The 16,762-nt window shown below is 35.2% G+C and overlaps 4 protein-coding genes across 5 annotated transcripts; 3 read left to right on the forward strand and 1 right to left on the reverse strand.

Annotated features, from left to right (window-relative positions):
- Positions 4,348-9,046, forward strand: LOC104751101 (lipoxygenase 4, chloroplastic-like). 2 transcript variants are annotated; one of them, XM_019237588.1, is made up of 7 exons: positions 4,348-4,869; positions 4,974-5,254; positions 5,434-5,777; positions 6,340-6,560; positions 6,998-7,197; positions 7,302-7,873; positions 8,105-9,046. In XM_019237588.1, the coding sequence occupies exons 1-7, from the start codon at positions 4,470-4,472 to the stop codon at positions 8,859-8,861; spliced, it is 2,775 nt and encodes a 924-aa protein (XP_019093133.1). In that variant the 5' UTR covers positions 4,348-4,469; the 3' UTR covers positions 8,862-9,046. The 2 variants fall into 2 exon arrangements, with proteins under 2 accessions (XP_019093133.1, XP_010471279.1); XM_010472977.1 differs by lacking the exon at positions 6,340-6,560 and having other exon boundaries at positions 5,434-5,998.
- LOC104751102 (multiple organellar RNA editing factor 7, mitochondrial-like) lies at positions 10,674-12,088 on the forward strand. Its single transcript, XM_010472978.2, has 4 exons — positions 10,674-11,137; positions 11,260-11,357; positions 11,466-11,531; positions 11,761-12,088. The coding sequence occupies exons 1-4, from the start codon at positions 10,869-10,871 to the stop codon at positions 11,901-11,903; spliced, it is 576 nt and encodes a 191-aa protein (XP_010471280.1). The 5' UTR covers positions 10,674-10,868; the 3' UTR covers positions 11,904-12,088.
- Positions 12,023-13,054, forward strand: LOC104753800 (multiple organellar RNA editing factor 7, mitochondrial-like). The gene is made up of 4 exons (XM_019237791.1): positions 12,023-12,053; positions 12,201-12,323; positions 12,432-12,497; positions 12,727-13,054. Exons 1-4 carry the CDS (start codon positions 12,023-12,025, stop codon positions 12,867-12,869), a joined length of 363 nt encoding a protein of 120 aa, XP_019093336.1. The 3' UTR covers positions 12,870-13,054.
- On the reverse strand, positions 13,677-15,860 carry LOC104751103 (putative receptor-like protein kinase At1g72540). Its single transcript, XM_010472979.1, has 5 exons — positions 15,294-15,860; positions 15,032-15,167; positions 14,807-14,943; positions 14,593-14,716; positions 13,677-14,503 (listed from the first exon to the last, which is right to left on the reverse strand). Exons 1-5 carry the CDS (start codon positions 15,696-15,698, stop codon positions 13,950-13,952), a joined length of 1,356 nt encoding a protein of 451 aa, XP_010471281.1. The 5' UTR covers positions 15,699-15,860; the 3' UTR covers positions 13,677-13,949.

Genomic DNA, 16,762 nt, shown 5'->3' on the forward strand with positions numbered 1-16,762 from the left:
TTAGTTTGATTTCAATTCCTTACAAAATTGGTGATAGTCGAAGATTGGAAGTGGATAACGATTTCCATAGGATATATACAGTTTTTTTGTCCACCACGGATTTCATAATTTGATTCTAATTAAGTTAGCATTGGATTGTTGATCAATTCTCTCAACAAGGTTTTAAATCAAGAAACCATGTCTGCGAGTGTACTAAGTGATCAAACAATGCTAATTTCAAAAAAAGAAAGTAATAATCATCTCGCTGGCGCCTGTCACACAAATCTCCAGCCAGAACCAGTGACGTGTGAGTGCCTCGGATTAACCGAGGAGTGTACACAATCTTACGTTACGTAGAGATGATCAGAGAGCGTTACGTGGAACAAAAGCAGTGAAGTACGAGGTCATTTTGAAAGCAGTGAAGTACGAGGTCAAGAGAACAAAATGATTGGTAAGTACTTAAAATGCCATTAGACATGACGTTACATTAGGGAAAAATGTCATAAAAAAGCCTGAATTTTGCAAAAGTGGTGAAAAAGCATCAACTTTGAATGCGTTGAAATAAATCTCCAATTTTTATTGACTTTCTAGTTTAATCATAAATTTTCGTTGATTTTGCCAAATAAGGCACCTCGTTAAATCATATAACGGAATAAATTAACGGTATTAAAATATCTGTTAAATCATAAAAAAGTTACAAAATTGAGAATCGAGCTTCTTACCTCTAGTTAGAAAAGACGAAAAGAAACCAGCTGAGCTAAAGTGTTTTATTGATTTTATTTCACAAACGCATTTAATTATTTTAATATCTCTTGAGTCTTCTTCTCCACAATTAGGAAAGTCACTGTAATCTCCATTGACACGGTGAAAGGAGCACTCAATATTGCTGCGGTTTCAATCTCTTTGCATAATCGATTCACTCTGTTCGCCGTACTCGTATTTATTACAAGTTTCGATCTTTACTTCAGTTGAAACCCTAATTCGATTTGGATCTGAAATTAACGTTGTTCAAAGTACTCATTTTCTTCAAATTTGCTTTGATTTTGTACTTTTGGGTAGTCGAGGATTTGCTTTTGATTTCTCCTTCTCCATCTCTGACCTCGAGAGATGCAAAAAAATGGCAGAAGAATCGAATATGAACATTGAGATTTGGAAGATTAAGAAACTAATCAGGGGATTTGAGTCAGCTTGGTGAATATGACCATGTTGAAGAAGACTCTAGGCAACATAGGATGGATAACTAAATGTCTTTGTGTACTAATGTCAAATAAGCAGTTAAGCTCAGTTGGTTAAAATACATTCAACCCTGCATAGAGGTAGGTGGTTCGACTGTCATGTAAAGTCAGTAAAAATTGAAGATTTATTTCAACACATTCAAAATTGATTATTTTTCCCAATTACATTAGTTTAATTTATTTCTTAACTCGATTTTGTTTGTTTTCTTTTCTTCAGTTTATTACAGTTGTTGGATTATTTGAGGTTAAAGACTTAATAACCCGTCGATAAAATGTAAGCAGAAGCAAAATCTCTCCCATTAAGAGACAAGGTGTGGCTTTAAACATCTTGAAAGTCCTCATCACCGAGGGTAGTGTCAAATTTGACGAGTTACCAATTTATATATTTCGGCTAGCTACCATATATAGCTCCGTTTGTTTTGGAGCATACTCTTTGTGGACGGTGCCACTTAAAGCATCATTTTTATTTCAATCCCTGGTCGGAGTGATAAACATGATGAACCTTTTGTTGTGGAAGAAAATCTTAACGGTTCAAGCAGCTTTTTTGACCAAAAAAAAATTGTTCGAGTTTTTTTTTGGTTAAAGGGTCTTAAACATTATTCAAGCTTTTATATAAGAAAAAGAAAAGACTCGATCATGCGTGGTCCATAAACGTCCACGAAATTGTGACGCATGAGAGTCTCACGTTCACAACTTTTATATTTCACGTGCTTACACATTTTTTTGTGCTTAAAACTTAATTATAAAATTTACAAGAACAAAATTTAACACGGTCTTTGCCGTTGAAAATTAAATTAGGTGTACGAAGAGTTCAAATGTAAAATTATTCAAACGTGTCATGATATTCAAATTAAAGAATCAAAGGTAAACCCGTACGTTGAACTAGCGACAACGTATGTATTTTACAAAATATATATTGATGTGTATAGCTTTCTTTTTGGGTTTCAATTTCAACTAGCTCATATTTTCATATTTTTATATATGTTTGACTTTGTTGCGCATGTCTGCGGATTATAGTTTCGTTGAAGTCATATCGACCGATCGCGAGTAGCATGGTCAATAGAAGCCGGAGACAAAACCTTGAGACTTAACTAATACTAGTATATACGACCATGCTCCCGCTGCATCCAACAGAATAATTGGTCAATACGATTTATAATATAACGCTACTAGGTCAATTGTGTTTTCGTTATGTAGAATTCTCAGACAACAAAAAAAAAACAAGTTATGTTGAAAAACTATTTCCATTTCCACTATATGTATTATATCATACATGTATATCTGATTAGGTGCGAATTAGCATAGACTAATAAGTTAATTAATCTAGTCGTATACTAGTAAAAGTCTAAAAACTTTAACGAACTTTTCATAAAATAGTAAGTAAACTACAACAAAGAGACTAACTAGCCAAACCCAAGAGGCGGCGCGTGGGCAACTTCTTGTACCAATATGGTGGCTATGACTATACTACGTAAGAGTTATCCCTTCTTAAAAGTGTGATAGCTTTGATCAAAAAAAAAAAAAGTGTGATCGCATTGGTTAATGTATACAGAATATTAAATTCGTTATGAATTAAAATATGCATGGTTATGTGTTTGCATAAGTGATTTATAGGCTTCCTACAAAACAAATATAAAATCTCTTAAAAGAATCAGATACCGTGACTATTAGTTAAAATATGATGAAGTTAATCAAAGAAGATAAAGAGAGGAAAAAACGATCGAGCTGCAGATGAAAACAAAGTTGAAGTATTATCGATCGAACTTTTGAAACGTCGGCTTGCATACATGTATATCAGCTTAATTAGTTTTATAATTTATGACGATCGATGATATACATCACGAATTAATATAAACTTCTGATTTTGATAAGATTTTGCCATGCATATCGAGATGATACATTTGTGGATAATATACTAAAAACGTGAGCAATTTAGCTTCTCGGATCGGAGATAATTTTATGAAATATAAATGGATGTATACGTAGAACTAATTATACGGTAATCTTTAACTAAACGATATGATACTCGATTCATTGTGACAAAAACTAGATATCATCTAATAATCAACTTACAGATAATGTAATATAACTTGTTGTTTGATCTTGATATCTATTTCGAATGCATTTTCTTTCGAAGCTGGCGAGAGTTCATGTGATTTTATTAACCCGATATACAGTTTGATATTACAGTACTCTATGGACATGTTCTGAATAGTAAATTTACACTGAATGTATGCCAAAGATATATATGTCCGGCACATGAGCAACTTTCTATGATGGAGGCATGGAGCCCAAGATATAATCATCAAAGCCACTGTTTCATTAAACTATCACAAACCGATCTTCAAAGTCCGATGCTCGAATTATTAATTTACTTCACTTTGTGCCTTGTGGTGATCTTTATTTATTTATTTAAATAAAAAAAGAAAGTAAAAGGAAATGTCAACTTTACATGACGATCCCCGGGGATATATAAACACCAATTCAGGAAAGAGTAGGGGTATTATTGTCATTCAAGAGTCATTATTAACTTCCTCGTTTGCTTCCTTCACAACTTTTTTTTTTTAAGACGCGTTCGTGTCTGATGACTCCGGAACTCTGTTTTGACTCAATTACGAGATCTTCCTTCTTCTTCTTTTTTTGTGAAGCTCTTTTTTTTAATATATAAAAATGTTGACAAAAATATCTATGTATATATTTATTTATATATAATCTTTTTGTAAATTTTGTTTAAAGCAAAGTCACTCGAAAGAATAATTTTAAAAAAATAATCACTCGAAGAATATATTTTTCGAAGGTATCAATAATTCTCTCTTTGTTTTTAGGTTTTTGTTTTGTTTAATAGTAATAGTGTTAAAAGTTACCTTATGTTGAAGTTGAACATTTTTCAGAAAATCTAACAACAAGTTTTGAATAATTCTCGTGTTTTTGTTACTAATTTAGAGAGGAATAAAAATATGATTTGACGAAATGAAAGAAGACAAGTAACTACGAATATTCCAATTAAAAAAACGTGTGGACGGCGAAAAAAGCTCTCTTTCCTTTTGGTCTCTCTACTCTCTCTCTCTCTGACTTATAAGGCATATAAATAGCTGTGACCTGCCGCTTATTTGTAATCAAGAACGCACCAAATAAAGAAAGCTCTCAAACTCAATTCTTGAAGCTTTTTTTTTTTTTATTATTTTTATCTTTTCTACCATCTCATCAACAAAAACACTCAGATTTAGATTAAATAGTAGTACTAATTTGTTAAAAATGGCCCTAGCTAATGAGATAATGGGTTCTCGTCTGATCTTCGAAAGATCATCACTTCCGTTTCAATCGCGTTTCTCCATCAAGAAGAGGACACAGAAGACGCAGTTCTCTATCAACCCTTTTGAGCCGAGACCCATGAGAGCTGCTAACAACTCAGGCAGCATCGTGGCGGCCATCAGCGAGGATTTGGTTAAAACGCTGCGTATCAACACCGTCGGTAGAAAACAGGAGAAGGAAGAGGAGGAGAAAGCGGTGAAGTTTAAGGTGAGAGCGGTTGCAACGGTGAGAAACAAGAACAAAGAGGATTTTAAAGAAACTTTGGTTAAACATTTGGATGCTTTTACTGATAAAATCGGTAGGAACGTCGTCTTGGAGCTTATTAGCACCGAAGTTGATCCAAGTAAGTCATTAAAAAACATTACTAGTTTTATTTGGTCAAACTTTGAATATTTAGTTTCTTTAGACTAATTTACCCAATTCTTTATTTGTCAAACTTTGTAACAGAAACGAATGAGCCAAAGAAGAGTAAAGCGGCGGTATTGAAAGACTGGTCAAAGAAATCGAATTTAAAGGCGGAGAGAGTCCATTACTCGGCGGAGTTCACGGTTGATTCGGCCTTTGGTTCGCCGGGAGCCATCATGGTGACCAACAAACACCAAAAAGAGTTCTTCCTTGAGAGCATCACCATCGAAGGTTTCGCATGTGGCCCTGTTCACTTCCCTTGCAACTCTTGGGTCCAATCCCAAAAAGACCATCCATCCAAACGAATTTTCTTTACTAATCAGGTAATTAATTAAATCTTTAATCAAAACCATCAACATAACGTATTAAATGTGATCATAAATATCATATAGTCATATATCATGGTGGGTCCAAAGTCCCAATATTGTCTTTTATTAACAACTGTGACGTCCAACTATATATTTTGGATAGAAAAATTAACTGTTGTTGGAAATTTACGCAGCCTTACTTGCCGAACGAGACACCTTCCGGTCTAAGAACATTAAGGGAGAAAGAGTTGGCGAATCTAAGAGGAAATGGGAAAGGAGAGAGGAAACTATCAGACAGAATCTATGATTTTGATGTCTACAACGACATAGGAAATCCAGACATATCTCGTGAACTATCCCGTCCCACATTTGGTGGTCGGGACTTTCCTTACCCTAGACGCTGTCGAACCGGCCGGTCTTCAACAGACACGGATCTGATGTCCGAGAGGCGGGTGGAGAAACCGTTACCGATGTATGTGCCAAGAGATGAGCAGTTCGAAGAGTCTAAGCAGAACACTTTTGCTGCGTGTAGACTTAAGGCTGTTTTACATAACCTTATACCTTCGTTAAAAGCTAGTATTTTGGCTGAGGACTTCGCTAACTTCGGTGAGATCGATAGTCTTTACAAAGAAGGCTTACTTCTCAAGTTAGGGTTTCAAGATGATATGTTCAAGAAATTCCCTTTGCCTAAGATCGTCACTAGCCTCCACAAATCTAGCGAAGGACTGCTTAGATACGACACTCCTAAAATAGTTTCAAGTAAGCACATTAATTACTTCTAACAGCTTTTTTTTTTACAGCTACCATATCTATTAATTATGTCATTAACTCGTTTATATCTACATGATAATTCGAGGTTCATAAGTTTAACACATGTGCAATCACATACCGTTTAAGGACCAATCATTACCAACTTTTTACCTTTATTTTATGGTTTGCTATAGCCTATAGGTACATTACTGCTGTGTGTATTTGGAACTTCCCCTTCGATTCCCTTTAAAAAGAAATAAGATTCACGTGCTTAATTTATTTGTTTATTCGTTTTCCACTAAAAGTTTAAATTTGTATAGTGGTGGTAGTTACATAGTTTAATTAAGTANAGCTGTTTTACATAACCTTATACCTTCGTTAAAAGCGAGTATTTTGGCTGAGGACTTCGCTAACTTCGGTGAGATCGATAGTCTTTACAAAGAAGGCTTACTTCTCAAGTTAGGGTTTCAAGATGATATGTTCAAGAAATTCCCTTTGCCTAAGATCGTCACTAGCCTCCACAAATCTAGCGAAGGACTGCTTAGATACGACACTCCTAAAATAGTTTCAAGTAAGCACATTAATTACTTCTAACAGCTTTTTTTTTTACAGCTACCATATCTATTAATTATGTCATTAACTCGTTTATATCTACATGATAATTCGAGGTTCATAAGTTTAACACATGTGCAATCACATACCGTTTAAGGACCAATCATTACCAACTTTTTACCTTTATTTTATGGTTTGCTATAGCCTATAGGTACATTACTGCTGTGTGTATTTGGAACTTCCCCTTCGATTCCCTTTAAAAAGAAATAAGATTCACGTGCTTAATTTATTTGTTTATTCGTTTTCCACTAAAAGTTTAAATTTGTATAGTGGTGGTAGTTACATAGTTTAATTAAGTAAAAGCGCGTTTCTGGTTTATATTAGCTATCTAAACTGCTTACTTGAATCATCTTAGTAGTTAAAATTATCTAATGACTCTTTTTTACTTTAATGTAGAGGATAAATACGCATGGCTTAGAGATGACGAGTTCGCACGTCAAGCCATAGCTGGAATAAACCCAGTCAACATAGAACGAGTCACAACTTACCCACCGGTCAGCAACCTTGACCCCGAAATCTATGGACCAGGTCTTCTTCACTCCGCTCTCACCGAAGACCACATCATCGGTCACCTTGACGGCTTAACCGTACAACAAGTACGAATATACATGATCTACAATAACTTATACACTATAAAATTATTTTTTTTTGGAGTAAATTACTGATTTTAATCTCTTTTTTTTTTTGTGTTGAACCTTAGGCGGTAGAGAGGAACCGACTGTTTATGGTGGACTACCATGACATATACTTACCGTTTCTAGATCGAATCAACTCGCTCGATGGACGTAAGGCTTACGCGACTCGAACTATATTGTTCTTGACCCGTCTTGGTACACTCAAGCCTATAGCCATTGAGCTAAGCCTTCCCTCTCAATCAGGCTCAAACCGAAAATCCAAGCGCGTGGTCACACCTCCTGTAGACGCAACCTCCAACTGGATGTGGCAGCTAGCTAAGGCCCACGTTGGGTCCAATGACGCTGGTGTCCACCAGCTTGTCAATCATTGGTTACGTACCCATGCGTGTTTGGAGCCGTTTATATTAGCTGCTCATAGACAACTGAGCGCAATGCATCCGATATTCAAATTATTAGACCCTCACATGAGGTACACTTTGGAAATCAATGCCGTGGCACGACAAACCTTGATCAGTGCGGACGGTGTGATTGAATCGTGCTTCACAGCTGGTCAATACGGTCTAGAGATTAGTTCCGCTGCTTACAAAAACAAATGGCGGTTCGATATGGAAGGTCTCCCTGCTGATCTCATCCGAAGGTAATTCAATATCCGCTAAACTAACCGTTGAGCTCAATTTATAACTTAGTGTTAAACTAAATGTATAAATCTAACAAAACTTATAGTAATAATGTAGTAGCCATAGTAATGGAAATAATATAGTAGTACTACTAAGATAGATATTTTTTTGTCTGGTTAAATTTGGTTTATTTTCTTGTAATAATTGTTGTTGTATAGAATCTAAATTTTTATTTTATTTTATATTTTCAGGGGAATGGCTGTTCCTGACTCAACACAACCACATGGTTTGAAATTACTTGTCGAAGATTACCCATACGCCAACGATGGTCTCTTATTATGGTCCGCAATCCAAACCTGGGTCCGAACCTACGTGGAACGTTATTACGCAAACTCGAACTTAATCCAAACCGATACAGAGCTCCAAGCCTGGTACTCAGAATCGATCAATGTTGGTCACGCCGACCACCGCGACGCTGATTGGTGGCCGGAGCTTTCCACCGTCGAAGACCTCGTCTCCATCATCACCACCATCGTCTGGCTCGCGTCAGCACAACACGCTGCTCTCAACTTCGGACAATATCCTTACGGTGGTTACGTCCCGAACCGGCCACCGTTGATGCGGCGGTTGATTCCCGACGAGTCAGACCCCGAGTTCGCGAGTTTTATGGAAGATCCTCAAAAGTATTTTTTCTCGTCGATGCCGAGTTTGTTGCAAACGACGAAGTTTATGGCGGTGGTTGATACACTGTCGACGCATTCGCCTGATGAGGAGTATATCGGAGAGAGACAACAGCCGTCGATATGGACCGGAGATGCTGAGATCGTAGATGCGTTTTATGGATTCTCGGCGGAGATAGGACGGATAGAGAAGGAGATAGAGAAGAGGAATAGTGATCCTAGCCGTAGGAACCGGTGTGGAGCCGGGGTTTTGCCGTATGAGTTGATGGCTCCGAGTTCTGAACCGGGTGTTACTTGTAGAGGCGTGCCTAATAGTGTATCGATTTAGAAGTGTTATATTTTAAGTATAGCTTATTTAGTAAATAAATAGATTTTTGAAGCAAATAATTTGTAGGGTTTATTTGCTGATATACTAATGTTCAATATACGAACATTGCCCTCAAAAAAAAAAAAAACCATGTACGTATTATGTTTTTAACTATTTCATGACATATGAGTTGGTTTTAGGTTCTAGCCTCTGTGCATAATTTTTAACTAGTAGATATATATATATATATATATTTATATATCTATATATATTTATTAGTATGTTTTGTAGTTTTTGTTTTTTTTTGTTATGATTTTTGGATTTTGGATCATGGTTTTTGAATTTTGCTTTCTTCAATTGTAATTTGTTTAGTCTTTTTGTTTTATCTTTATTTCTTATTTTAAAGCATTTATGAAATATTTTAACTATTACAATTGAATAGTTAAAACATAGGACTCTCAAAAACATACAAAATGGGATTTCGAACTCTTTTAGAAATTTGTAGAAAAATTTCAAAATTTAGATTTTTAAACATCATTTTTCTCAAAAACTTATGGTTATAAATATTTTTTTTTGGAAAACCTAAAACCAAAAACCATTTTCAAAAACCAAAACCAATAAAAACTTTAGTTTCTTGATATCCTTAAACATGTGCGGTTACAATATTTGAAGTTCTAAAATTTGCTAAAGTAATTTGTGAGAATTTTTTTATGAACTACTTGATTTCTATCACATGTGGTATGCACAACTAATGCCCAATATTGGAATCCTCCATATCAATTTTCTTCAGCTCTATATTAAATCTTATTTCAGTTGAAATCACATTTCCTAAAACACATAACCCAAACAATTCAATACAAAACTATGTCTACATGGCTAAATTTTTTTGTTTTGATAAATTGATAAATTAGTCCTACACAGTTTATTAACCCTAAACAACCACAAATAATACCAATCATCAAAAACTATATACAAAATCTGATTCCAAGTTAAAAACAGATGAGACTAATCTTAAAGTTCTATTCATTACTTTTTTCAACTGATTTGTTTATTGAGTAGAGTAGTTGTAATTCAGTTTTGCAGGAGGTGGTAATTGAAGAAAATCCTAGACAAAGTCTAATAAGAGGCAATTATGATATCTTTTTCTTTTTTTTTTGTCAACAACAGATCAGTTCAAACGAGCCAATTGGGTGGGAAATTGTTTACAAACAGAACATGATGCGGAGATGTACGCGCTTGGCGTGCCAAAGAATCCGCACTTACATTAGCATTTCTTGAAACTAAAGATAAAGAGAAAGAAGAAAATTCCTCCCTATCAATCCTGATATCGTCGAAATACGCCGTTATGATATCTATTATCTAATATCACCGTGTTTTTTTATCGTGGACTTCCGGTAATCAATAATTTTATTTAATTTATGGTTAATTTTATTTTCATTTTTAAACTTTCATCATTAATTGGTAAAAATGTTAGAAACTTCTTTTTCATAAATCTAAAAATAATCTTATCTTTTTTTAATAGGACTCGCAAAGAAGTGGTATATTACAATTTATTATAATAAATTTATAGAAATAATTCATATGATTAGTAAGAGTAATTGTTGTAAAAAAAAGATTAGTAATAGTAATTATAAAAAAGTTTGATATCATCAATTTAGATTGCGTTTAGGCTTTTTCTTACGGAACAGACGAGATCTTTATGTGATCTTAATTAATCCTAGATATGATAATACTATAGATCTAAATACCACTTACATAACTAATTCGAACTGTATAACCAATTTTTTTTTTAATTCTTTTAGCTATAAATATTTCTTTAAATTGGAATATCTGTAATATCAATTGAAATATAATATCATCGAACCAAATCAAAACCAAACTAAATTGGTTCAGCTCCTACTGATAAAATCTGAAAACCGAACCAAAAGCAAACCATATATCGGTTTACGGTCTCTGAACTGAAACGTAGAAAGAAGCGGAACCTCTAACTCACTTGGAGGCTCTCACGTTTATTGTTGAACCATATCAATGGCGAGCATCATCATCCGAAGACCGTTAAACTTGACGGCGGCCGTCCGGTTTCGAGTTGCTCCGTTATTTCCGTTCTCCGGCAGCTCCGGTTCTGTTAACTCGGATGCGACTCGTTGCTCTGAGTTAATAATACCACCGGTGCCGAGTTTAGTCGAGGGATGCGATTACAAGCACTGGCTTGTGCTCATGAAGCCTCCCAATGGATACCCACCTCGTGATCACATCGTCCAAGGCTTTGTCAAAACCCTAGCCATGGCTCTTGGGAGGTAACTTATCAAAAGACTCTAACTTTAGCGATATATTGCAATCAAAAACCATAAAAATCGAATCTTTTTTTTTTGGGGTATATATGTTGATTTTGAGGTTGCTTTGTTGTGTGTGTGTGTAGCGAAAAAGAAGCGAAGACATCGATATACTCTGTATCCACAAAGTACTATTATGCATTTGGCTGCAGGGTTCATGAACCTTTGACTTACAAGATTAGATGTATCAACTACATTGGACCCTTAAAATCTCGTCTTCTTATCTTACTTTGGAATTTTTTTTCATGTAATTCCTAGTTTTGCTGTAACTTGTGCTTGTATTTGATTGCAGCTCTGCCTGATGTTAGATGGGTTCTACCAGATTCATTTATAGTTGATGGTGACAATCGATATGGAGGTTTGATTTGATGCTTAAATTTTGTTTCCTTTTGTTGGCTCTGTTTGTGGTTGCTTGTATGAATCTACATATTCTTCTAGTGGCTGGATTTTCTTACGAAAAAAATCGAATTTTTGACCCATAAATCAAATTTTTGGGTTTCTTTTGTGGACAGAAGGAGGTTTAGCCTTTAAATTTAGTACCTGCAGTACTATTTTTTTACCGCTTAAACATGTATTGTTTACTGCAGGAGAGCCGTTTCTCGATGGAGAGATTGTTCCATACGATGAGAAGTATCATGCGGACTGGTTACGAGATCAAACTGATGAGGATGCTAAGAACCGAGTAGTCAAAAAGAAGCCTAGGAGGAAAAGAAAGAAAAAGTTGATCTAGTTGGAGATATTTGGTATTTGGAAGTCTTTTTGCTTCAGTGTGGCACTCAAGCTTGAAGATTTTCTGGAATGCCTTCTAGTGTTACTAATTTGAGCTCGTTGTAAAGAATCCTAGGTGTAATGTTAGAGAAAAATTACATTCAATATATCAGTATTCAATAAATTTGAGGTATTGAGTAGATTCCACATCATTGTCTAGCTACTGAACTTGGAAGCCAGTACCAGTAGTAGATCTGTAACGTGTCTTCTAGTTTATTGCATATATAGAATTANTTGGGGTATATATGTTGATTTTGAGGTTGCTTTGTTGTGTGTGTGTGTAGCGAAAAAGAAGCGAAGACATCGATATACTCTGTATCCACAAAGTACTATTATGCATTTGGCTGCAGGGTTCATGAACCTTTGACTTACAAGATTAGATGTATCAACTACATTGGACCCTTAAAATCTCGTCTTCTTATCTTACTTTGGAATTTTTTTTCATGTAATTCCTAGTTTTGCTGTAACTTGTGCTTGTATTTGATTGCAGCTCTGCCTGATGTTAGATGGGTTCTACCAGATTCATTTATAGTTGATGGTGACAATCGATATGGAGGTTTGATTTGATGCTTAAATTTTGTTTCCTTTTGTTGGCTCTGTTTGTGGTTGCTTGTATGAATCTACATATTCTTCTAGTGGCTGGATTTTCTTACGAAAAAAATCGAATTTTTGACCCATAAATCAAATTTTTGGGTTTCTTTTGTGGACAGAAGGAGGTTTAGCCTTTAAATTTAGTACCTGCAGTACTATTTTTTTACCGCTTAAACATGTATTGTTTACTGCAGGAGAGCCGTTTCTCGATGGAGAGATTGTTCCATACGATGAGAAGTATCATGCGGACTGGTTACGAGATCAAACTGATGAGGATGCTAAGAACCGAGTAGTCAAAAAGAAGCCTAGGAGGAAAAGAAAGAAAAAGTTGATCTAGTTGGAGATATTTGGTATTTGGAAGTCTTTTTGCTTCAGTGTGGCACTCAAGCTTGAAGATTTTCTGGAATGCCTTCTAGTGTTACTAATTTGAGCTCGTTGTAAAGAATCCTAGGTGTAATGTTAGAGAAAAATTACATTCAATATATCAGTATTCAATAAATTTGAGGTATTGAGTAGATTCCACATCATTGTCTAGCTACTGAACTTGGAAGCCAGTACCAGTAGTAGATCTGTAACGTGTCTTCTAGTTTATTGCATATATAGAATTATATGTTTCAGTGTCTTATAGAACTTGAAGTTAAGTGATGATTGTAAGCCAGTACCAGTAGTAGATCTGTAACGTTTTACTGATCTCATGAAAATTCGATAATCTAGTTTCTCTGTATTGTAACATCACTTTCACGATTCATCACAGTTCTCTGTATTGCTTCAGTTTTGATTAGTGACATAACCTGTTAGGTATTGAAGTCACCATAGAAATAGACTGATCCACCAAATGTCTGCTTCTTATTGTTCGTTTGCCAATCAGGACCATGTAGAAATTAGAGGAGACGAAAGCAACCACAGAAGAGTTTTCCTACACGTCTTTTTGAGTGGGGTTTGGTAAGATTGAGAAGTCTTTCTTCATGACCAAGGTATGTGATCTAATTCTTGGCTTCATATGAAATTATTTTTGTCTGAATTATGAGCATGCTTGCGTATGTACCAAGATTCTAAAACATTGACTAGGAAAAACAAGCTTACCACTGAAATTCTTAGTTGGTGAACTACAGTCAATTTAGGATTTGATGTTGAGTCTTTGTGGTGAAAAAGATTCCAAGTAATACTGTCCCTTTTGAACACGCATACAATTCAGACTTATACATCTGAGGTTACAAAATTGAAAAATGACTGCTAAATATCTATGTAGCTCACTTTTTAAGCTACGTTTCTATCACAACATCTGCAGAGTGTCATGAAACCTTATGGTGTTTTCATTTATTCTAACACAACCTTTTTGGTATTTTCCATGTATACTAACGTATCCTAGTATCTATACCTGTATAAAAATTAAACAATTTTGCTTTCTGTCCATGATTTAGTTGGCTGGGGTATATAAACTGCTTCCTAGACTCTTGTACAAAGCAGTGTCTGAATACACTGCGCGAGACTTCATTGCCTTGTGTTTACGTCTTTTCCTTCGACCAGCTTGACGTCGTGGGCAGACTTTTGCCTCCTCCGTTTCCTCTTTTACGACTTTGACATCATCTTTACATTTGATGTCGTGAACTTCAATTGAACCTGCCACCGGAACTATGTACACAAACGGTCCGTTTTGGATGTCTTTGAGGTCTAGAATAGGCTGTAGGGTCTTGACTACAGTGGTCATAGTGGGTCGTGACTTAGGATTGTGGCTCAGGCATTGGTAAGTTAAAACAGCTACCTTCCTGATGCCTTCAACCGAGTACTTCCCTTCAAGACTCGGGTCTATGATCCGTTCAAGCTTGTTTGGATCCTTTAACATGGGCCTTCCCCATTCCACCAGGTTCCTTCCTTTCTTTGCCCGGTACTTCTCAACCGCGTTTCTAGCTGTTAGCATCTCCAAAAGCACCACCCCGAAACTGAACACGTCGCTCATTGTCGTCAGATGACCTGAAATGCACCATGAAACATGTAAGCTAAGAATGCAACGGCTATGTGGTTTATAGCAAGTAGCCTTATCTTTATGTTCTTTCTTTAACCTGCTGAGATGTATTCTGGAGCTGCATAGCCTTCTGTGCCCATTACACTTTTGGTAAAGTTTGAGTCTTCTTCCTCTGATCCATCTGTGGCTAATCCGAAATCTGAAAGCTTAGAGCTGAAGTCCTGTAAGTTTCAGATATGAAACTTCAAGTTATTTGACATAACAATAGATATTTAGTAATGCAAATATAAGACGAGAAGCATTCGAATTACCGAGCTCAAGAGGATGTTGGAAGGCTTAAAATCTCTGTATATGACAGGTTTCTCTTGTTTGTGAAGGAACTCAAGGCCTTTCGCAGCACCAAGTAGAATCTTCACTCTTGTTAACCAAGGCAAGGCTCCACCATACTCTGCATTGCACCAAATAGTACTCATATTGTTAGTAATCTGCATCTTGTTTTGAATTCTAGTATGATTTTGGTCTTTTAACGGACTCACTTTGAAATAAATGTTCTTCCAGATTGCCTCGTTCCATGTATTCGTAGACTAGAAGCCTGTGATCATCCTCACAGCAGTATCCTATCAAATTCACCAGATGGGGATGCTTCAACTGACCAAGGATTACAACTTCAGCCTGCAGAATCTCAAAGAAACGTTTTTTTTTTTTCATTAGTTTTTATGATACCATTCTCATATTACCTTGTACTATTATACTTGAAATGTATGATTCAACAATATGCAGATGTAGATAAATCATTACCAGCCATTCTCTATGGCCTTGTCCACCTTCTCGTTTCAAGGCCTTAACAGCAACAGGCTGAGCTTTCAAAGCAGTCTTGAAGCTATCATCAACAAAACCTTTGTAGACTTCCCCGAATCCTCCTTCACCAAGGTAATTATACTTTGAGAAGCCTTGTGTGATCGTTTTGAGCTCTTCGTAGGTGAAGATGTGAACGTTTACGAGGAAAGAGCTGGAGAGGTCGTTGAGTGAGATGGTTGAATTGCTGAAATCAGACATGTAGACTTTGCTTGGAACAGAGTTCTGTCTGGAGAGCAGAAGAAGTCTTTCCTTTGATGGGTTTGTTGTAGTCTTCTGGTTTGTGTTATTATTGATGCAGCTTATGGGAAGACATATATTTTTCCAAGAAAATCTCATTGGTTTCATTTGAACTGAAAGAGTCTCTCTGTGTTTTTTTACACCAGATTTTGTCTATATTTTGATTTATGGTTTATATTTTTTTCTGAATGAAATATATATAGAGAATTATGAAGCTTCTTTGAAAATGGTTAGAAATTGGAGAGAGAGAGAGAGAGAGAGAAAGAGAGAGGTGAGAGATGGGTGAAGACTCCATAAAGTAAGTCTGTAGTCTTATAAAGCCATCCAAGATGTATAAATCAATGTGAATAAAATATGCAAATGAATAAGGTTTTTCTTAAACACTATTTCATTATTTTTTGCATAAAATAGTTTTCTAAATCACTAAAAATAAAATTTCTGGTTCTAATATGACTCCAATTTTTGTACTTTACTTTATTTGTTTTACTTTTTTAAATCCCAATCTAATATTTTGATTAGTTATATGATAATTTTAGACCAAAATTCTCAAAATAGATAGATAGCTAAGGTGTGTGTTATTATATTACGTGGACACTTCCGGAGGCAAGAAATCATCTTTGGATCTATTAGAAAATACTTTGACTATCTCAAGCCATCTCATACTATTTTTTTGTGCTTAATGGACTACTTATCATACACTTGTAAGTTGTTAATAAATTGGTTATATATGTATCATATATTCATTTTCATCTAGAAGAAATGGTTGCTTCTGTCAAATATATAATGTTAGTTCTGTCAATAACAATATTAATCAGTTGGAGTAATTTAACGAACAAAATAATAAGAGGTTGGATTACTTTTCTCTCTTTTTGTGAAGTTGGAATGTAAGCCAATAATACCTTTGGCCACACCATTGACTTGTACACTTTGTTTTCTCCGTTAGGCTGAGTTGTTCAAGGGGAAAAATACAATCACTATTGTCAAATCTATTCTTTTTTTTTTCCTTGTATTATGATTAATATATATAACAACTGTGGTTAATAAATTCATAAATTCAACTGTACTGATATACCATTTTTGTTTAATTTCTTCTGAAGATAAAGAAAATCCAAGTTTGCTTTTTATATTTAAATAAGAATTCCACTAAATTTTGTATATCCAATAAAAAAAAA

The sequence above is a fragment of the Camelina sativa genome, chromosome 16, assembly GCF_000633955.1.
Source record: "Camelina sativa cultivar DH55 chromosome 16, Cs, whole genome shotgun sequence".
NCBI lineage: Eukaryota > Viridiplantae > Streptophyta > Magnoliopsida > Brassicales > Brassicaceae > Camelina > Camelina sativa.